The following is a 23,450-nucleotide window of genomic DNA, read 5'->3' as shown; positions in this document are numbered from 1 at the left end:
TTTCAACACGGTATTTAGACTTAAGGACTGATTATGATGTTGGTCAGAAATGCTCCAAATGGCATTCGGTTCGTCCGAATCCGATTCGAAACACGTCTTTACGACCGATTCGGAAAGCCTTCCGACCAACCAATTACGATAGTCCGAAACCATTCCGACTTTCCGACTCGGTTCCGAGTAGCATTCGGAGTAACCGAGCTGTTCGAAGCCGACTTGTACACTCCTCTCTGGTGAGCTTAAGGGCCTTATTATGACCTTGGCGAGAATGCCAAAGCAATTAAAGACCGCCCGCCAGAGTGCAACTTATTTTTACTCTGGCGGGCAGTACTTTGGTGGTCCCACTGTGGTGCCTTTGAAAAAGGCACCGCAATGGGAGCGTCAAAAGCAGTTCCTGCAGGACATGGACTGCTAAGTCCATGGCCTACAGGGACTGCAGGTGCATGCACACAGGGATGCACCCCATGGTGCAGAGCCAACAGGGGGCCCTCTAGGGCCAACTTTGTTTCCTCACCACCACAGGTTTCATGGCGGCGCACCGCTATGAAAAGTGTGGCGGTGAGGTAACTCCCAATTTGCCTGGTGGTGCTGCAGTGGCAACACCAGCATATTAGGGGCCTCAGACCACAGTGGCCCAGTGGCTGCCCAACCGCTGCAATCCTAGTGCGATGGGCAGACCGCCAAACTCCTAATAAGGGCCTAAGGCTGCTCAACCACACTACCCCTTATAAGAGCACATTGGGATTGCTAGAGCAAGCCCCTGTCCACTCAAAAAGGATTCCCTGGACTCTTTGCAAGATATATCTTATTTTGATATATGATTTAAAGAGCCAGCTTCCCACACAAATGCATATATATGCATTGTGAAAATAATCTGAATTTCTGGTCTTGTTTTTGTTATCGAAATGAAAACATACATACCTTTGGACACAGCAGTGGATGCCACTACTTTTATCTGAAATTAGTTTCTGGAAGTGAGACCCAGGGAGCCACTGTGTTCTTCAAATGTAATACTTCACTGGCTCCTCCTTGAGTCTACGGGGTTGGGAATATTAAGGTGAGGCAGCTAAACATTTATGAATGGTATGTGATGACTAGTTTGGTCAAGTATCTTTCCCTGACGTATAACTGCTCTGATTAGGCAATTTTCATCATTATTCTGAAGACAACATATTCATTTTTAGAACACTTTAATTGCACATACAAGCCTCACACTGTTCATCCTTTGGCATTCTCCCTGTCTCATTTCTGACCTGTACAAAATGAGCTGCAGGAAACCACAGAGCTCACCCCCAGAAATGATCTTCGTAGTAACTCGACTGTGTATTTGGTCATTTTGCAGGGCGCTTTAAGTATGTTATCAATGTTGTATTTTTTGCTTTAAACAGGTCCATTGATTGCCAACTCAGTGTTTTCATTAAGAGCTAATGAGAAAGAGGGTCTGTGCTCTGTGGACCATGAGGATTCAGAGACAGAAGGCAGGACAACCCCTTCCATAGGTGAGTTAGAAAGTCATGTGAACCTTCAGGCTCTTTGAGAAAACAAATAGTGTTATTTTATGTACAGATACGTGTTCGGACAAAACACTCAACAGTTGTCATCCACAAACAAACCATTGCATAAACACATTGGGAGGGGCCTATTCACAAACTGCATTTTGTAATATATTTTGTAGTACTACAAAATGCTATTTACAAACTCATGTGTGTCCACTTCTCCTATCTCTTTCTATGCGGAGACCTCCACCCCAACTCCAGAGTCTCTGCACACGTAAGAATACCTTTTAATAATAAATGTGGGAAGGACCGAGGGGAGTGTCTGGAAATTGGCTCTACTCGGGAGAGGTTTAGGGCGGAGTGAGAAGGGGTTTAGGGAGGGATGTGTACCCTCCCAGAAAAGATTAAGCCCATTGGTATTCACAATCTGCACTTCTAAAGTACCACAGTCAAAAAGGGACCGCTGTAAATTCCTGACCGAACCACACATGTTCAACCACTGGTAATACAACACCCACCTATTGTAAATAATCGAAGTAGAGACGTAAATTACAGCTTCATAGTAAATAATGTTACATTAAATATTTAAAATATAATTTAATAATTAAAAAATTCTAAACATAATGTTTTTTAAGTAATAAAATGTAATAATTTCAAAGTTAGAAATAGAGCTCATTTAACGTTAATCAAATGAAAAAATACAGTATATATATTAGTTAGTGATACGTTATCTTAATAACCTTTTTATTTTTTTAAAGTAATTTAAAATTACATTTTAGTAAAATCTATTTAAATTACTTTTAGTTTATTCTATACATCTCTTTTAATAATTACTAAGGGATAATAAATAATATATTTTATTATATAACTTATTTTAATATACTTAAATTAAAATTTGAATTTGAAATTAAGTTAATAGTGATGTATCATTGTTTTTTTTTTTTTCTTTCTTAGTCCTTCATTTGTCAAATCAATATATAATTGGAGATAAAGAAGGATTCGGGCTGTCTTGATTCATTAAAGGGAGATATCCGGTCACTCCATAAAAGGAGGGGATGAATCAGATCTCGGGTACCCAGAACCTTACCGCTCGTCCTTTTACTCCGGTTATACAGGTACTTACAGATTTGCCCCAGCAAGAATGCTGTTTAATCTCAAGCGCTCCGGTGTAACCTCAAAAAACCTGTATTTCTAATTTGATAATCATTGGACTGAGTATAAACTTAGTATAAACCAAAGTAAAACAGGTTAAAGAAATTTTACAGTACACGTTATAAACTGTGGCTAAAAAAGAGAAAAAAAAAACTATAAGAGTTTAGGGGTAAACTATCTTAACCCAGTTATCCCACAAACTCCCAAATTTTGTCTTTTTCGTGTTCTGAGTTGCCCTATCCATTTTAGCTATTCTTTGTACCGAATTTACTCACTCACTTTCAAGAGGAGGAATAGATAAAATCCATTTAATACACAATTCTCTACGCGCCAGAAGAAGTAAAATAAAAATAAGCGCTTTATATGCTTTAGAGAACATCCTATCACACTCCTCAACCGGAATTACCCCAAAAATAACCAAAGCGAGGCTCACCTTAACTTCTTGACCCACAATTCCCGAAAGCGTCGCACCCACTTGTCAAATGGGCAGGAAAAGCTTGACACACGTATAATGCTCCAAGGGTTTTATTGAAATACAATGTTCCCATAGGGGATAGCCAAATATAACAAAAGCCTTCAGCGTCGTCCTTCAGGGGGATGTCATTTTCTACCTTTGGCGTTGCTCCTCGGTGTCTCTCACGTCAGGGTGGAACCAATGCGGCCAAAACAATAAGGAAGGGAAAGGAAACAGCACTTGATTAGTGCTTAGAAATGGAATGATGGAAGGGAAAGGGCGTGAGGATCTCTTGATCAGTCGGTGCAGGGAGGGTAACCGTCACCAGGATTGCGCAGGGATATGGGGCTAGAAACAAGCTACCTGCTGTTCGGCTTCCCAACCGGCAACCCCAATCCTCCGGGGATACAGAGTTCACCCGTCTCCCGGTTCCCCGCAAGCCCTAACGCACCTGTTCAAGCCACGTCCCTCCTGGAACGTGGCAGGGCGACCCGAGGAAACGTTGGCCTCCGAGCTTTTCCTCGTCAGGGTCCGTGGGTGTCTTTGGTGAGTCTGGCTTGAATCTCCTCGAGCGGCGTCTACCTCCTTCCGGGCTTCCTCTCTCCTGGTATTGGTGGCAGGTCTTTATCAGATGATGACGCGGGTAGGCTCCACCCCCAGAGGCTGGAACAGGGATCGCTCGTGTCGTCCTTAAAGGGCCAGTCACACGGGACACCAGGGCGTGTTGGTCCAGCCAGGGAGAAGTCTGTGTCCGGTGGCTGTAGAGAGGAAAAAGGGGCGGCTGTGTCAGGGAGAGTCAAGGCGGGGCTCTCGAAGTCCGGACTCTGACACACCCACCCCCTAGCATCTTCCCGGTCCGGGATGAATGGGATTCGGGACAGGAAATCGGCGCTGGAATTAAGGGACCCTTTACGATGTCAAACCTCGAAGGCATAGTGTTGCAGAGACAGAAACCACCGCATCACCCTGGGGTTGTTTCCTTTGTTCCGACTCATCCAGACCAATGGTGCGTGGTCGGTGTATAGAACAAAACGGGTACCCCCGAGATGATACCTGAGCTTATCTATGGCCCATTTGAAGGCTAGGCATTCCTTCTCGATGACAGGGTAGTGACATTCCCGGGGGAAGAGCTTCCGGCTGATGAACAAGACCGGCCTTTCAGTCCCATCTGCTGTGATCTGAGAAAGGACAGGCTCCTACGCCAACGTCTGAGGCATCGGTCTGGAGGATAAAGGGGCAGGAATGATCGGGTGAGACCAGGACGGGATGACTGGTGATTGCCTTTTTCAGTTTGTGGAAGGCTGTCAGAACAGAAGGGGAGGGATTCAGTAGAGCACTCTTGGGGGTACCTTTCTGTAATAGATCAGTAAGGGGGGCAGAGATATCCGAATGTTGGGAAATTAATTGGCGATAATACCCAAGCAGGCCTAAAAAGGCCCGGACCTCTCTATTTGTTGTGGGTATGGTGGCTTTGGTTATCGCCTTTACCTTTTCTTTTTGGGGCTCGATGCACCCGTTCCCAATTAGGTAACCCAAATACCTCATCTTCTGGAAGCCTACACGGGACTTGTTTGCATTGATATATAATCCCGCCTTCTGTAGTTCCCTCAGTATCTGGTGACAGTGTCTTAGGTGTTCCTCCCAAGTGGGGCTGTATATGACAATGTCATCAAGATAGGCAGAGGAGAAGGCTTGGTAGACTGCAGGACTATTCATCAGTCTCTGAAAGGTTGCTGGGGCACCATGTAGGCCAAAAGGGAGTACTGTAAACTTGAAAAGACTGTCAGGTGTGGAAAATGCAGTCTTCTCTTGGTCTAAGTCACGTAGTGGCACCTGCCAGTACCCCTTTGTGAGATCGATCGTGGTTATAAAGTGGGCGCCTCCCAGTTTCTCTATTAGCTCATCTACTCGGGGTAGGGAGTAGGCATCTAGCTTGGAGATGGTGTTTACCTGGCGAAAATCTATGCAAAACCAGATAGAGCCGTAGGGTTTTGGGACCAACACAATGGGAGAGGTCCACTCACTCCGAGAGGGTCTGATAACGCCCATCTGAAGCATCTTGCGGACCTCTTCAGAGACGGCTTCCCGTCGGGACACCAGTATCCTAGACGGTCCTTGCTTCACCACCTTCCCTGCCTCTGTTTCTATGCAGTGTTCCACTAACAGGGTCCTCCCGGGTAGATCAGAAAAGAGGGGACTGTATTCTCCTAGTACGTCTAGTAGCCCGCTTTGTTGTTCTGGGGTTAGTTCACTATTCAGTACTAACTGATCGAGAGTGCATGGAGCAGCACTAGGGGTTTGCGCTAACTGGTTATTTACTGGTGGGGGCCCTATCCATTTTTTCATCAAGTTAATGTGGTATCTCTGACATTTGTTAGGGCCTAGCTGGACTCTAAAGGTGGCTTTACCTATGGTTCCCACAATTGTAAAGGGCCCTTTCCACTCGCTCTTAACTTTGGACAAGGAAGAGGGTAGTAGTATCAAGACTGAATCGTCCACTGCCAAGGTCCTCTACTTCTTCCCTTTATCGTATGTCTGTTTTTGGAGTGTCTGTTTTCTCTCTAGGGTGGCATGAGCCAGGTCCATGAGCTTACCGATTTTGGACCACAGATGTTGGGTATATTCCAGTAATTCACTGGAGTCGTTGTTCTCCGTCTCCAGGCCTCTCCTGTCATTTCCCACATGGTCCAAGGTTGGCGACCATAGACCATAGAGCAGTTCGAAGGAGGAGCAACCGAGACTGCTCTGTACCTGTCCGCGGATGACAAAGAGGGCGAGGGGAAGTAAACAATCCCAGGCCTTACCTTCACCCATTAACATCTTTTTCAGGGTTAACTTCAAGGTTCCTATCTTTACATGCCTCACGTCTAGCAACCTACAAACCTGTGACATAAGCTTTGAGACAAAGGGTGTACCTTGATCAGTCAAGATCTGATGGGGAAACCCAACCCGAGAGAAATATTCAAGCAGTTTGTCAGCAATATTGGAGGTGGTAGGGGCCCGAGAGGGAAGGCTTCAGGGAATCTGGTACAGTAATCAACTAGGACCAGAACATATTGGAAACCCTTTTTTGAACGGGGTAGTGGCCCAATAATATCCATGCCTATTCGCTCAAATGGTTTTCTCAGTATAGGTAATGGTTGTAGGGGTACCTGGGGAGGTAGATAAGGATTTAGTTTTGTCAAATCAGACAACGGTGACTCCTCGGTGCTGGTGTTACTGGATATGTCGGCTGCCTTCGACACAGTTAATCATGCAGTACTGATCACGAGGCCGGAGAGGCTGGGGGTGAAGGGCTGTTTTTTGAAGTGGCTGAAATCCTATTTATCAAATAGACAACAGGTGGTAACCATGGTGCCATTTGCCTCCTCAAAGTCTCCGGTTTGTCACGGAGTACCTCAGGGCTCGGCAATTAGCCCGATCCTCTTTAACATCTACCTACGCCCTCTGATCCCTATTATAAAATCTTATGGGATCGACCTGGTCAATTACGCCGATGACACTCAACTGCTTTTCTCCTTGGAAGGAAAGCAGGCGGTGCCTATGAACATCTTCCAGGCGTGTATGGGCCAGGTCTCGGATTGGCTGAAGGCCAATTCCCTACAGTTCAATGGGGGGAAGACATTGCTGCTGTACTGCTCTGCAGCAAGAAGGTCTAAACCCCTACTGGGCGAATTTAGACTTAGACCTGAGGAGGACCCTATAGCGGCAGCAAATACGGTTCGCAACCTGGGTGTTTTGTTGGATGAGGACCTCCAGATGCAGTCGCAGGCCAATAAAACAATTAGTATCTGCTTTATGTTTATGTTTATGTTTATGTTTCTCAACTTTTATTGCGCACGACTACCCTAAGGTGTCTCGGCGCATACAGAACATCCTCCTGACAAAGACATATGAAGAAGCTATTGGTTAAATAACCAAGTCTTCAGGAGTTTACGAAACATGATAAGGGTAGGGGCAGTTTTTATAGCAAAGGGAAGGGAGTTCCACAGCTTAGGAGTAGCTACCAAAAAACGTCTGTCTCCCCATGTGGAGGTTCTAGTGCGTGGCACTGGGAGAAGATGAGTAGAGGCTGATCGTAAAGTTCTATTGGGAACATAAATCCGAAAAGCATCCTTCAGGAACTTAGGTCCCGAATCATGAATGGCTTTATAAGCGATACATAGAGCCTTAAATTTTATCCGACTCTTTACTCTCAGCCAGTGCAACTGATGAATAGCCGCAGATGTGGGGTGACGGAATGGAACATTAAGCATTAATCTAGCTGCCGCATTCTGTACAGATTGCAGCTTAGCTAGAACTTGCTCCCGAGCGTTAAGAAAAAGGCCATTACTATAATCCATTTTTGAAAAGACAAGTGTAGTAATTAAAGTTTTTCCCGCCATTGAAGGAAGGTATGGCAGCAACTTCTTAATCTTTCTAAGCATATAAAAGGAAGATGCCGCCACAGCGTTGGCATGATACTTGAAAGACAGTTTGTCATCGAACATGATACCGAGATTCCTGACCTTGGTTACAGGAGTGGGAGGGGGACCCATATCACTGGGCCACCAAATCGCAGACCACTCAGGGGAGAGCCTACCAAAGGTCAGCACCTCGGTCTTGTCCGAATTCAATTTTAAACTATTATCCGCCATCCATGAGCTAATGGCCAACATCCCTTCCTGAAATTGGGCGGCGACTGCAGGACCGTCTTTTTGAATAGACAGCACCAATTGGGTGTCGTCGGCATAAGTGGTTAACCGCAGCTTATGAGTTTTTATAACCTTCGCCAAATCTGCCACATATATATTAAATAAAGTGGGACTTAGCGAGGATCCCTGAGGAACCCCGCAAGGAAGAACAAAAGTGGGTGAGTAAAAATTACCCATCTTAACCGTTTGAGTTCGGTTGGCAAGAAACGAAGCGATGAGGTTCTTTGCAAGATGGGTTACCCCCATGGATGCGACACGGTCGACCAAGATGGAATGGTCGACCGTGTCGAAGGCGGCGGACAGGTCGAGGAGCACCAGGACTGCTGCCCCCCCCTGATCCATGATGGTCCTAATCTCATCAGAAGCTTTTATCAAGGCCGTTTCAGTGCCATGATATTTCCTAAATCCGAACTGCGTGTCATCCAGAAGATTATGATGGTCAACAAATTCGGATAATTGCAGGTTCATCACTGATTCAAATATTTTAGCCGGAAACGGTAGGCAAGCAATGGGCCTATAACTGGCTGAATCAGTGGGGTCTAAAGAAGGTTTTTTAAGTAGTGGTTTTATAGCTGCCTTTTTCCAAATATTCGGATAGGTGCCAGATTGGAAAATGGAGTTGCAAAGGTCCGTTAGGGGAGGTGCTATGACCTCAGTGAGAGTATTCAATATCGCGGGAGGGCAAGGGTCAAAAGGAGAGCCGGACTTAATAGAAGTGACCAACCTACCAATATATTCAGATGAAACCGGAAGAAAATTGGTGAACATAGGTGTGTGAAAGGGGAGATCAGGAGCAACAGAACGTGTAGGGAGAGAGAAGGACGAATAAATCGTGGAAACCTTGGAAAAAAAGAAAGTAGCCAGCGCATTACACAGGACTTGGGAGGGTTCTGTCGGGGGACCTATAGGTGGATTAGACAGAGTGTCAACCACCTGATACAATTTTTTGGCTGAATTATGAGCTAACTCAATTTGGGCCGAGAAGAAACTACTTTTGCATCTTATAATAGATTTTTTATATACTGCAAGGGTATCTTTATAAGTCTGCCTATCGACAGGGTTATAATGCTTTCGCCAACGTCTTTCCAGGTTCCTGCAATATTGTCGCTGTAAGCGGAGATCCTCCGTGAACCATGGAGCAGAGGGCGAAACCCTATTAGGAATAAAAGATTTAACCGGAACCACACGGTTCACTGCATTAGAAATCCATGCTTGATATCTAATGGATGTTTCACTAGGATTAGAGGAAACTTCATACTGAGAATCCGCTAGAGTCTGGGAAAAAACTGAAAGATCCAGACTGTTCCAGGCTCTAGTACAGATAGAAGTACGGGGCAGGGTATTTGAGGCGTTACGATTGTTAACTTGAATAGTAAATACTACTGCGGAATGGTCTGACCATACCACAGGAATAACTGAAGAAAAAAAGAGCTTAGGATGGTTAGTGAACAGCCCATCAAGCGTGTGTCCAGCTTGATGTGTAGGAACATCTACCAGTTGCGATAGACCGGCCACATATAGGTCGGTTATTAGTTGGGCGGTGTATTTATCCCCTAGGTCCTCTAAGTGGAAATTAAAGTCTCCTAAAATAGTAAACTCCGGATAACTTATGGAGAATTCTTGAAATTCTTCAAGAGCCTGGAGGAAGCGCGAATGTGGGCCAGGGGGGCGGTATAGCAAAATCCCTTTAAAGGTCTGATTGTAATTAAGTGAGATCGAAAAAAGAAGCGCTTCACAGTCTTGTCGACTTATAGAGTCAATCTTGACTCTTAAGTCGGCTTTATAGATTATGGCTAGGCCGCCTCCTCTCCCTGTGGTTCTGTCCTGTCTCACCACACAATATCCCTCAGGGGTAGCTGAACAAAAGAGCTTTGCCTTGTTGAGAGCCCTTCTGCGAATTCTCCCCCTTCTACCCAGTGAGGCTTGACCCTTGGTGGTTAGAAGCATAATTTTGGAAGACTGGACTACTGCAACTCCCTGTATTTGGGCGTTCCTCAATACATCCTGCAGGGGTTGCAAAGAGTCCAGTCTATGGCGGCCAAACTGGCTCATGATAGACAGCGCTGCTCGTCTGCCACTCTGGCTCTTAGGGACCTCCACTGGCTGTCCATCAGAGATAGAGTTAGCTTTAAGTCCTTATGCATGGTATATAGGGCTTTACATAATATAGGCCCGATGGCCCTGCGAGAAAGAGATTCTCCTGGTATGTGCCCAGAAGACCTCTGCGATCTGCCAGTCAAAGTCTGGTTTCCATTGCTAGAGTTAAGATGGCCAGGATGGGAGGCAGGGCATGTCTCTGGAATGAGCTACCTCAAAACATCAGCTGACTCCCTGATGGGCTTCAGGAAGAACTTTAAGGCCTGGCTATTTACCAGGACTAGGAAGTAAGCTTCCTGATTAGAGCGCAGTGGGTTCCTGCTGTCCTAATTTTCATATTCATCAGGTCTCTAAGTGCCAGGATACCCGTTGGGTGACAGCTGCGCTATACAAGCACCCCATACAATACAATACATTCCATTCAATATTTTTTTGCCTGAGCATATATCCCTGGCCAGTAAAAGAAACGTAATAGTCCCTGAGTGTTTTTTATTTTGCTCCTGAGTGGCCGGCCAACAGATGGGAATGGGCAAAAAACATTATCTGTTCACGGAACTCCTGGGGTACTAGTAACTGGGGTTTTTCACCTGGTCCCGCTGCCCTGTATAACCGGTCGTTGGAGATTTGAAAATAGGGATAGGCCAGGACTGCTGGTTTTTGTGGTTTTCGGTCTTCCTCCCAAGCATGTGTGAGGGTGGCATTGTTATGTTGGGCCCAACGAAAGTCCTTATCCGTCAACCAGGGTTCCTGTGTTAACAATGCCCTTGCGACGGTACCCCGGGAATCCCCTGCTTCTTTCTCCCTTACGCTGTGCATGAACAAAGATAGAAAGTTGGGGTTATCTGTACCTAATATCACATCTTCCGGTCGGGTGTCCAACCCCTACTATTACCGTAGAAAGAGTCCCCTCTGAGTTTTTGAGCGGAACCCGAGCCATGGGATAAGACTGGATGTCTCCATGCACACATCAAATGAAGACCTCTCTTCCTGGGATCAATTGGTTGGGGTCAACTAATGAGCCCCGTATCAGTGACTGCCAGCAGCCAGAGTCCAGAAGGGGTTTTACGAGACACCATTTACCAACAAACTTACGTAGAAACAGGTCCCCATCTCTGCCGTATACATAAGGCTGCGGGGGAGGAAACTTATGTCTCTTGGCTCCTCCGTCTTCTTGTGCGGACAGACTCGGGCGATGTGCCCTCACTCGCCACAGTCAAAGCATTGGGGTCCTCTACTGCTGGGGAGGTCGGGCCGGACCATGCAAACCTTTTCGGGCTCTTTGATGGGTCTAAGCGCCTTCCAAGAGCCAGGTGTTGTTTAGGAGGATTTTTCTGGTTCCAGGGATATGTTCAGGTTGGGCGCGGGAGAAGGAGGTTGCCAAATCCACTGCCTGTTCTGCGGTTAAATTGGCATGTTGCCTTAACCACCGCTGAGTATTATAGGGAAGTGCGTCCAAAAACTGTTCTAAGACAATGGCACTCATAATCTCTTCCTTGGACCGGTCGCTGGGCTTCAACCACTTCTCGGCTGCGAGCTTCAATTTGTAGTGGAGTGTTTTTGGGGTATCACCGGACGCCCCTTTTTCTTTTCGGAAACGAAGTCTGTACGCCTCTGAATCCATACCAAAGTGATCCAAAATTAGGGCTTTGATTTCTTCATATGGGGTCACGCCTCTGGCGTTTGCGACTTGATAAGCCGCCTGAGCCTCGCCTGTCAGAAGCGGGGGCCAAAAAGAAAGGCCATTTCCCAATGGGCCAGCCAGAGGCCCTACCTGCTCTTTCAAAGTTTAGGAGGAAGGCGTCGGGGTCTTCGCCGAGGGGTGTATTTTTGTAGTGATACCATAGGGATGACGGTGGTACTCCGGTTTAACCTATGACCAGTGGCGGTCCGGCGGGTTCTTCCACTACTTTAAGAAGGGTTTCCATTTGGTCTTTCATGAGGTCCCTGAAGGTGTCCCTGTCCGCCTGCGCAGAGGTCAGCTGCCGCTCAACTGCCCATTCGAGCTTTTTTTGTCCTTCTACAATGTGCTGTATAAGGTTCTCCATGCTTATCAGTCAATGGAGGTCACGCTGCCCTCATTCTCCACTACTTGTCAAATGGGCAGGAAAAGCGTGACACACGTATAATACTCCAAGGGTTTTTATTGAAATACTATGTTCACAGAGGGGATAGCCAAATATAACAAAAGCCTTCAACGTCGTCCTTCAGGGGGATGTCATTCTCCACCTTCGGCGTTGCTCCTCGGTGTCTCTCACGTCAGGGTGGAACCAAGGCGGCCAAAACAATAAGGAAGGGAAAGAAAACAGCACTTGATTAGTGCTTAGAAACGGAATGATGGAAAGGAAAGGGCGTGAGGGTTATATCACCTGGATCTCTTGATAGGTCTGTGCAGGGAGGGTAACCGTCACCAGGTTTGCGCAGGGATATGGGGCTAGAAACACGCTACCCGCTGTTCGGCTTCCAAACCGGCAACCCCAATCCTCCCGGGAATACAGAGTCCACCCGTCTCCCGGTTCCCCGCAAGCACTGATGCACCTGTTCAAGCCACGTCCCTCCTGGAACATGGCAGGGCGACACGAGAGAACGTTGGCCTCCGGGCTTTTCCTCGTCAGGGTCCGTGGGCGTCTTCGGTGATTCCGGCTTGTTTGACTGCTCCCAGCTTCCTGGATCTCCTCGAGCGGCGTCTTCCTCCTTCCGGGCTTCCTCTCTCCTGGTATTGGCTGGCAGGTCTTTATACGATGATGATGCGGGTTGGCTCCACCCCCAGAGGTTGGAACAGGGATCGCTTGCGTCGTCCTTAAAGGGCCAGTCATACGGGACAGCAGGCGTGTTTGTCCAGCCAGGGAGAAGTCTGTGTCTGGTGCTGTAGAGAGGAAAAAGGGGCGGCTGTGTCAGGTAGGGTCAGGGCAGGGCTCTCGTAGTCTGACTCTGACACCACTTTCTGCCAGAAGAATTGGATGGAATGACACTGCCAGAACAAATGTGCCTCATCTGCATTTATTTCTCTGCACTTTGGACAATTCTTCACAGCTTGAGAGCTCATTTTTGCAAATCTTCAAGGTGTCCAATATGCCTTGTGGATTGTATAAAGGTGTTTTTTTCTTAGTGGTGCAGACTTCACACAAAACCATAGGAAAGATAAAGATACTTGCCATAATAAATCGAGATCGTAGGCCGGCAGTTCCTTCCTCCAGATCGCTTTTAACCAGGCTTGTGCGTCTTCTAGGGATTGAATCAGCATCCAGTACCATACAGACACCTCCTTTCGCGCAGGGGGGCACAAGACGATTTTAGATCCCCAGAATAGATTTCCCTTTCCGCCTTTCCTTGGCATTTTGGCCCAGCTTAGTAGTTGATAATACTCAAATTTAGAAACAGAACCTTCTGAGATCTCCTGCATTTTGTGCCAAGATATTAGATCCACTCCTTCAAAAAGCTGGCCCCATCTAAAAATTCCTTTTTCTTTCATATGTCCTGCAAGAGAGTCTTGTAAGCAGGCTGGGGTGCCAGGTGAATTCCAAATAGGGGCATAGTGGTTGTAATACGGTATCTGCATTAAAACTCTTATTTGATGCCACATTTTGCATGCCCCCTGGAGAATCTTTAGTCTCACTTTTTTAAAGTACTTGGGGTCACCAAATTTGAAAAGGAAAAAACTGGATAAACAGTTGCCTGAATATTTTTAAGTGAAAAGCTCTGATATTGGAGGAGGTCTGAGCTTGCTATACCGCCATTTTCCTTTTTCTTCCTAATTTTTTTCTAGCAATTCCAGGTCTTTTATTCCCCCATATAAAGTTAGAAAAAAGTCCTTGTACTTTCTTTATCCTTCTTAAATTCTAAGGGGATAGTGTTAAATAAGAAGGTATATTTGGGTAGAATAGACATTTTTAAAAGGTTAGATTTGCCTAAAAAAGATAAAGGTAAGGAATCCCAGAGCTGAAGTTGTTTCTTTACTTTGGAAGTAACTAGATCAAAGTTCACTTTTGCTAATTTCTCCAAATTTTGGACCACTTGAATCCCTAAATATCTGATATTTTATCTAATTAGATTTCCCTGCTAATTTGTGTTCCATTGCATGATCTCGGTTTTTTGTTGGTTAACAACAGAACCTGATATTTTGCCGAAGCTCTCTAGCGTTTCCCATATAGCTGATATCGACAAGTGCAAGTGGCCTGTAAAAATCATCAAGTCATCTGCATAAAGCCCAATTGCATGAAAATGGTAGTATATTCCTGCCTGCTCTTAATTTTATGGCCACTGGTTCTATATAAGGATTGAATAACAATGGAGATAGAGGGCATCCCTGTCTGGAATCCCCTACCAATTTTTTGCTGTTTAGAGAGATTCCCATTAACCAGCACTCTGGCCATTGGGTTTTTACAAAGAGCCTTCATTTCTGATACAAAAGTTTGTCTCAGACTAAAACGTTGGATCACCTCTTGAAGAAAAGGCCAGCTGACCCTATCAAAGGCGTTAGAAGCGTCACATGTCATCACTGTCAAGGGTTTGCCATATTCTGTTGCCTGGTCTATTGTGCCTAATAACTAGTGTGTCAGATCATGTAGTTGCCTCCCCTTCATGAAACCCTTCTGGTCACTGTGTATCAATGGACTTACCAACCGATCTAACCTTTTAGTAAGAATCTGCGTATATAGCTTATAATCGCTATTAAGGAGAGACATCGGTCTATACGACTCGCAGACCCTCGGGTTCTTATTAGGTTTGAGAATAATTATTATGGTGGCTAGGTCCCAAGAAGGAGGGAGGTCCTGATTTAGAATATAAGCTTAGTTAAAAAGCTTAAGCAAGATTGGCGCCAGCTCTTCTTTTAATAAAGAGTAGATTTCATTGGGGAGGGCATCCGGCCCTGCAGCCTTACCCTTTTTTAGGCTAGTTATTATGTTATAGACTTCTGCTAATGTAATAGGGGCACTTAATGCACCTCTAGTTTCTTCATTAAGGGAAGGAAGGTCTAAATCCCAGAAAAACGCTTCTGTCGGTTCCTTACTCGGAGCTATATCTTCTGTATATAAGTCCTGGAAAAACTGCGCAAATGCGAGTTCAATCTCCCCATCCTCAGAGATAATATTCCCGGTGGCTTGGCATTTGAATTCTTTGATGGAATTTCTGGCCTAATTAGCTTTAATCTTCTAGGCCAAAAGTTTGCCACACCCTTCCCCATATTCATAATTGGCATTTCTGCTGGCTTCCCATTTTCGTTTCAGCCTGACTTCCAGATAATCAGCTAGGTTAATTTTTGTCTTTATCAGCTCAGCTTCTAAGCGCGATGTAATTGTTATATTTGAGGTATACCCTATGTTGCTTTGTAATGTTTTGATCGATTCTTTTAGGGTTTTAATTTCCTCCGTAACCTTTTTATTTTGTGATGCACTTAGACTGGCTAAAATGCCTCTAAGATAGTCTTTGTATGTATCCCATACCTTATTTAAGGGAGCAGAATCCAGATTAAAGGAAAATAATTCATTTGTTGATTTTTTCATATTGTCAACTAGGGAAGAATCTGAAAGTAAGGTTTGTTTCAAAGTCCAGTGTCTCTCAGGTGCCTTATCTTTGAACAAAATCTCAAGTGAGACTGCTGAATGGTCGGATAGATGTTCCGGGATATGTGTGACTCTCTTAGTGTTATTGCTAATGGCAGGACCTGCCAAAAGAAAATCGATCCTAGATCGGTGTCAATGTTTTGTATTATAAAAAGTGAATTTTCCCCACTCTGCCCTTTTTTTAGCGCCCATACATTTCCAGATATCAATAAGGCCTATATCCTGAATTAGGTGTTTCAAGACTTTTCTCAATTTGGGTGCAGCTACCGATGCCCTCTTGGAGGTTGTATCCTGAGCTAGATCTAGAAAAACATTAAAGTCCGCACCCTTAATAATAGGTTCATTTAAGTCAACTAAAGCAAAAATAAGTTGTGTAAAGGCGTAGGGTCATCCAGATTTGGACCGCAATATCCAATAAAGGCGAGCCATACGCCATGAATTTTTGCCCTAGCATGCCCATCTACCTAATGGATCTACCATTGCTTCACATAAAATAGTTTGAGAAGATATTTATGAATAAGATATCCACCCCTTTTACTGTACAAGATTGCATAGTGCATATACAATGCTTTATTCATTGTTGACTTTTTAAGATATCCAACCATTCTTCTTTTAGAAGATGGGATTCCTGGATAAGAATAACCACCGAATCACTCAGCTTCAAATACTCTAGGATCCTCCTCCTTCTCGAAGTCACCCTAAGCCCATTGACATTCCACGTTAATATCTTTAAAGGTCTAGGATTATCCGGGCCAGCCATAAAGGGAGTTGATATGCCAAGAGAAACCTGGGTAACTCAACCAATCATGAAAAAAAGGCAGCCAAGACACAACAAAAAAAAAGTAACGAATAAATACAAAAGAGGACCATTTAAAAAAAAATCTCCCACATGCTCCCCCACCCAATGTAATTCTATTTTTTTGTTGTCTTTTAAGATTGCATTTTTTGCCAGTGACTCTCCCCACCCACCCTGGGGAACCCTCCCTACTAACTAGAGGTATACTGTGAAAACCTCATATAAGCTCTCCTTTAGCATGGCGGTCAGAATTAAGAGACTATTATATCGATTGTGTCTTGATCTGCTCTATGAAAACCCTCACCTCGTTAGGGTCTTTGAAGTTATACATCTTGTTGTTTCTCATGACCCTTAGAGAGGCCGTAAATCTTATGTTTGCAGTGGCGCCCAAATCTCTTAGTTCCTGAATAAATCTGCCAAGCTCCCACTGCCTATCCAGGGTAGTGCGGGAGATATCGGATCTTATACGAAAAGACCAGTTGTTTTTCTTTTATTGATCCAGCCTTTAAAGCTCCAGAGAGGATTCTTTGTTTTAAAATGTAAGTTTTAAAATTCACTAGAATCCTTCTTGCTGTTTTCCTGCCTGGGCAATTCACAAAAGGATCTCGATGGACTCTTTGTATATCTTCTTCTAGTACAGTTTGATCGAGGTCCATGTTATATTCCTTTAAAAGAGTGATTACATAGGCCTTACTATCCCCCCCCCCCCTCAGGAACATTTAGAATTCTTCATTATTCCTCCTTGCGCGGTTTCCATAGCCCCCACTCTGTCTACCAGGCTGTTAATTTTGTCCTCCATAGCTTCACAATAACCTTGAATTTACCGTTGGATAAGTTCAGAGGTTGCGAATTTCTCTCTGACTTCAGTTAGCAAAGTAGACATTATGTTTTCCAAACTGGGGGGGGGGGGGGGGGTTGGTTAAAACCGTGTCCAACGAAGGGTTGCCTGGGTTATCCTCAGACTGAGATTCTGTAAGAACCGGGTTGGGACTGGGACTCTGATTAGGGTCAGCCCTGATATTAGCTGGACTTGAGGCTATATTCTCATCCACTTCCACTAGAGGATCAAATCTGTTTTCTAATAGAATATGGTCTGCCTTTGATTTATTAGGGCCGGTTGCCATATTTTCTTATGGGATTGAAGGGGAGATTTGGGACCAAAGTGGGAGGCTACTGTGTCTGGGGCTCCTTACTTTAAAGTAAGAACGTAGCAAGGGGGTAATTTTTTTATTTTTTCAGAATTTTTCTTTGTTTGCTTTATGTTCATTTTGTGACCAATTTTCTCTGTTGGCTCTTTTTTAGGTCTCGCGAGCCAAAGGCTCGAAGAGACATTTTATATGTGGGATTTTCAAAGTGCTACCCAGTCTTTTGGCTGGCCTAAACCTTGAGTGCACGAGATCACATGCACGTGCACAGCTGCTCCTCTGCTAATTGCATTCCCCCCTCCCTTCTCACCCAGTCCTTTGATGCTCTGCTCGATTACTTTCGCCGCTTTGTCCCCCTCCCTTCTCTCCCCACCTCTTCGCAGAGACGGAGGAGACAGAGCCTGCTCCTCGGATTGCCCTTCCCCCTCCCTTCTCTCCCCACCTCTTTGCAGAGACGGAGGAGACAGATGTATCTCTTCCTCTCCACCCATATCTACCTCTCTTAAACCTGCATTCTCTGCTCACAGTATACCTGTCTCTCTACCCATCGCTCTCTATACTCACACTCTATTCCTCTCTGTACCTCTAGCTCTAAACCTCTCTCTCCAGCTTTCTCTCTATCCCTCTCTTAAACCCTCTTTCTCTGCTCACAGTATACCTGTCTCTCTACCCATCGCTCTCTATACTCACACTCTATTCCTCTCTGTACCTCTAGCTCTAAACCTCTCTCTCCAGCTTTCTCTCTATCCCTCTCTTAAACCCTCTTTCTCTACACCTCTTAACCCTGTCATCGTGCCAGCTGCAGTTCACAGGTCTTAAAGAGCATTTGCATGTTAATGAGGCCTCGCTGTGGTGTCACCCCTTTTACGAGACCCTGTAGCTCCACGCTGCCTATTGCTTAACGTTTCAGCCCCCCCCCAAAAAATGTATTCTAAGCCCACCCCCCGCGAAATTTGGCTTACGTTGCGCCTCTGCAACAAGACAACACGCTCGTAAAACAACTCTCACGCACCTCAAGGGAGATACTACTGCCACTGTGTACCGGGTGAGCAAACGTAAGGGGGGAGTTTACAAGGCTGCACCGCCGCAGGTCTATCACTTTGCCTCGTAAAAAAAAACACGTCCAGCCGGGGAAAAGGGCTTGCGAATCAGACCCGTAGCACAGCTTTCCCAACTGCATTAGCAAGAAACACTCAAACACTGTCGCTGGTGCACCCTGGCGATGCCTGCAACAGTCTGCGCATGCTAGAGTGACTCCACACAACACCTGGAAGGGTTCAAACATCTCGTCGTTTGTTCGGGTGCGAATTGTCTCCGGAGTTACTTGGGGGCATATTTACAAGCCAGGCTAAAAAATTATTGCCGCTTTCGCGGCCCAAAAAAGCCGCAAAAACGGCGATAAAGGGCTTAATAATACGCTCTATGGAATTCCAATTCAAGTCCATGTTATATGTCCAAAACATTTAGCATGGCCTTTAACTTAAATTACATAGAGCATATTATCACGCCCATCATCGCCGTTTTAGCGGCAGTTTTCCGAGGCTAAAGCGCCCATAATTTACACGCCTGCCTTGTTAATATGCCCCATAGAGCTTTGGTCACATTATAATACCCCTGACTAGCGTGAAATGACTCGCAGAAAATCTAAAGCTAAGTGTGCTTCCAGGTTTCCTTCTCTTTGCCAGGTAGCTCAGTCGCTGCATGCAGTAACAAGAAAACATTCATAGTCATGTGGCAAGGGCATTAGTACACGGTGACTACATACTGGCCGCAATCACGACGGCCCGTACAAAGGGCAGCTTTGGGGGAGATACATTACCAAAAAAAACCACTGTGAGACTGCAGTAAGTTACACACCACATTAAATTCCACAACATGGCGCTATAAAAGGGGACAGGTGTGTACGGGCCAGGGGGCTGGAATAGGAGGCTCCTACAATCGGGCACTCTTTGCTCACCTGCAACAAATTTTGGAAAATCAATTTTGAGGAGGGACACAGCACAAGCAGTTTCCTTTAACGAAGGGTCACAAGGACAGACCTGCAACCCTCCCGATTTAAGCGGGAGACTCCCGATTTCAAGGCTAGTCTCCCCCCTCACGTTTCAAGCATCCACAAACAAGATTCCTCTGAGATTCAGCTGACAGGCCTTGCAATTGTGTAACGTCCGAAATCTTACAGCAAGACTCAGCGTGGAGAGGCAGGGGGCACTAGAAGGGGTGACAAACCAACAAAGCACCATTCCCAAGCAATAGGCCTTTCAAAGACCTGTGAAGTACTCGGTGGCACTGTGTGGGTGCCCGTAAAACTGTTTCAGGCCAGGCTGCCACACATGGGGGGGGGAGGGGGGGTTGCACCGCCACCTGTTAATTGGGACACCCTCTCTCTGCCTGGCAGTGCACTCCATGAAGAAACAAACGTGCATTTGGTCCGGCAGCAGCACAACTTTAATAGCCCATACATGGCAGTAAGCCGATTCAAGGCAGCATTCTACGGGGGGCAGACACACATTGAAGGGGGGGATGGGATTGGCCATCCCGGTGCAAGGTTCTCCGCTCACGCACCACCCACCCCCCCTCTCAGAAAAACAATAACATTTTACTCCCTCACCAGAAAAAGGTACACTTACCTTAGATTCAAATCACAACACTCGAACCTCTCCTTCGCAACTGCTCACAAACACATGCTCGCCGGGAAATACAATACTGCCTCAGCAGTCCGCGTCGTGTTTCAAACGCGAACATTTCAGGGGTGAGTACAAACCACTACTTCTAACATTAAAAAAAAAAAAAAAAAAAGGAGACAAATTCGACAGAGTCCGGTTGCGCACATCCCAAAACAGTCCAGCTGGTGAGTTTTAGGAAACTTGGAGCCAAAACACACTGAGGGCACTGGGGACTACATTGCCACAACACAAGGGGAGGGAAAAAAAAAAATACAGAGGTCACGTGTCAGCAGCACACACAAAATGATACAAGCGGGGCCTCTGGCTGCAACGTAAAGCACTACCTGCCGTTAACTGACAAAGTGCCGCTCCTCCCCTTCCTCCCCAAACTCAGTCGTTTGCCGGGACAATAACTCAAGGGGTTCAAATGCGAGGTGCACAATGCACCGCGAATAATAAATCCGCTTTCTTTGTGGGAGGCTTTCAGAAAAAAACATTTGGGGACAGGCGCCTTCATTACAATATTACAGAAAGTGGGAAGGCAGTTTACAGCGTCTCCCATTAAGCCCCAAAGCTAAAGCACGCACAGGGATGTGGTCTGTCGGGTTAAAATGCCGAATTTGGTGCAGGAAAACAGGGATAGAGCCTCGAGGTCGCGGCCACAGCCGGTGATTCTGTGCTAATCACTTCATCTCCCCGTGCATAAATGTTTAATGTAAATACGATGATACGTAAAGCGCACAAAAACCTTCGGGTCGAGTGCGCGCTATATAGAAAGATGCAAAATGAACCCCCCCACCCCAAAAAAAAAAACTGGCGTCACTACAGGTCGGGCAGGATGCATAATGTTTCCAGACTTAAATAGAGATTTTGGCCCATTTAAATGCCCCGGAGTAGCGTACAATGACTAGCACTACATCTAAAGCAAAGTGTGCATCCAGCTATTCTTCTTTTTGCCAGGGTAGCTTCGTGGCTCCATGCGGTAACAAAACCAATTTAAAAGTTATGTGGCCAGGACTTTAAGTCGGATGAAACAAGCATTTGCAATGCAATAGGTCTCGCATTTGCAAAAGTTTAAGCTATTGGCATTGTTCATGACAATGCCTTTTTTAATCTATTTTATAAAACAAACACATAATGGCATTTATTTATCATTTACAAAGCCAATAGCTAGTGTTGCATTATTATTAACAATGCCAGCTGCTCACACTTTTATAATGCGAGACCTATTGCATTGCAAATGCTTGTTCTATTTGGATGGAGGTAACTTACTCACAGAATGCTCACAGTGAGTAGGTGGTGAAACTACCTGAACCTTTGGGGGAATACCCCCGAAGTAAGAGACGCTAATACCAATTTCTCCTTTCCCCAAACACCTCTACTCCTTAACGTATATCTATTCACAGCACTCGCTGTTCCCACTACGGAGCTTAATCTCCCTCTTTTCCCCTAATCACCGGTGAAGCTGCTTTCTGCCTGGTGTTTTCTATGCTGAATTCGGTGTCCAAACAGTCATCCAGAGAAGCACGCTCTCTCCTCCTTTCCGGGGTCATCAGGGGGTCTCTGAATACATCTCCCTGCTCTTGCCGGTTTGCAGGAGAGGTTTCAAAAATGCATTCCCCGATGCCCGTACTGCTGGAGAGCTGGGACGTGATGATCTCTCTCACTGGAAAACCGATCCTAGCAGCAGCGCGGCGGCTCCAGCTGGCCCGCGCGGCAGCTCCCCCCCACGCTCTTCCCAGTGTTTCCCAGGCAGCGTTTCCCAAGTTGAGCAGCCAAATTTACTGGAAGCCGCAAAAGCAAAGAAAAGCAAAGCAAAGAAATTCCACGAGCCCCCGCATCGCCCCCGCACCGTGCACTCTGTGTGGCTCGCTCTGGAAAATCCATTAAACAGGCACAGGTGAGTTCAGTGATTCTTCCGATACCGCCAGCAAAGGAGCTAAGGCCGCCATGTTCCCCTTCCGTGATGTATAGTTGTTGTCTTTTGTTCTATATTTAACATTAATATATAAAATGACCTAAACTAATATTTAATATAAAAATATTTTTACTAGATGTTTTAGTTAAATAAACTTTTTCACTTCCCTTATACTTTACCATCGGAAAGGGTTTTCATCTTGGTGAATGTTCCTTCATGTGTAAGCAGAGTGAGGGAAAGCTTTTGTTGGAAGGGTCAATTTGTCCTGTAGTAGAAGGAGAATGGCTGCAAAACTCTTAAACATAGCTTCTCTTTTGCTGAATAATTACTAATTTATTGGTAGAGAGTGCATTGGGTACTGCAAGTGTCCGTTTCGGTGATCTGATCATAAGTGATTTCCACAAGTGATAGCTAGCTCTCTTCTTTTGTATATGTGTCCAAGCAATAAATATCATACTGTCCCTCTGCTTCTTAAATAGATGTGCTGCGCCTGTCTATATTTTGTAAATTTTCTAATTATCATCACACATCATGAATACGTTGCTGTCTGCCTTTATGGGTTCAGTCTTAACACACATTTTTTTGTAACTTGAGTTCTTGCCATAATGCACTCCCATGTACAATTCAGTCCAAAGTTCACTATCTCAGATTTATTAAAGTCCCGTACACTACCCCTTTCCACTCGTCTTTTTATTAGGAAAGCACATTTGAACAAATAGTTATTAACTTATTGTTTTTGTGTGTAGCTCCAGATGGCTCATTAGATTGAGTGATCAGCTCCCTCTGATCCCCAAGTGTTCACTACTGCTTTGGAGGGTAGAGAATTTCACATGCACAACTTAACTTCACACTTATGAGGTGCTAAATATAAACATCATGTTTGCGTATGCATCTTTTCACATGAAAGTATTAATGATCTTTTTGTTCTCTTTTGATAGGAGATGTGAATGAAGATTCTGATGTGCTAATCAAGAAAACAAGAATTGACAAGGAGTATTTGAAAAATTCACAAGACACCCATCACAAGGGAAGGCATGATGGTCCATGCACAGGTGAGGAAGAAGTGGTTGGAAAAATCGTATCATTCAGTTTAAAAAGGTTAAAACCTCTGTTAAAAATAGCCGTCTATTTCTAATAGACTAACCACAGTACGCACCTTCTGTAATTTGGTGTGGACTTCTTGGAGCAGTACCATTATAAGTTATCATTATTCTGTGTATCCTCCCACTGCTGGTATCCCTACTATGATGACTACATAAACTTCTAGAGATTCCTTTTGATATTTGCTCACAACATCAAGATCTTCTTTTTGTTGCTGTCATTTTAAATTAATCTCTTTTGAGTTTACTTTTCTCGCTTTGAATTTGCTACTGTTACTCAGTTTCAGATTAAATCGTCTCTGCATGCTGTACATCACCTCATTTCATGATTAATTTTTTCTAACAAACGGAGAACATTCAAATGTCACTTTATGCAG

The 23,450-nt window shown here is 45.1% G+C and overlaps 1 protein-coding gene across 4 annotated transcripts in view; it reads left to right on the top strand.

The window, feature by feature from the left end:
• Window positions 1-23,450, top strand: part of LOC146856280 (uncharacterized) — a 127,907-nt gene that overhangs the window by 24,902 nt on the left and 79,555 nt on the right. For all 4 annotated transcript variants that reach the window (XM_085654376.1, XM_085654377.1, XM_085654374.1 and 1 more), the window contains exons 4-5: window positions 1,386-1,496; window positions 22,912-23,025. In XM_085654376.1, coding sequence (XP_085510502.1) covers window positions 1,386-1,496; window positions 22,912-23,025 — 225 coding nt within the window. The remainder of the gene's footprint in view (window positions 1-1,385; window positions 1,497-22,911; window positions 23,026-23,450) is intronic.

The sequence above is a fragment of the Triturus cristatus genome, chromosome 4_1 (genome assembly GCF_964204655.1).
Source record: "Triturus cristatus chromosome 4_1, aTriCri1.1, whole genome shotgun sequence".
Classification (NCBI taxonomy): Eukaryota; Metazoa; Chordata; class Amphibia; order Caudata; family Salamandridae; genus Triturus; species Triturus cristatus.
Note: the sequence above shows the minus strand (reverse complement) of the source record. Positions and strands in the feature narration are given on the sequence as shown.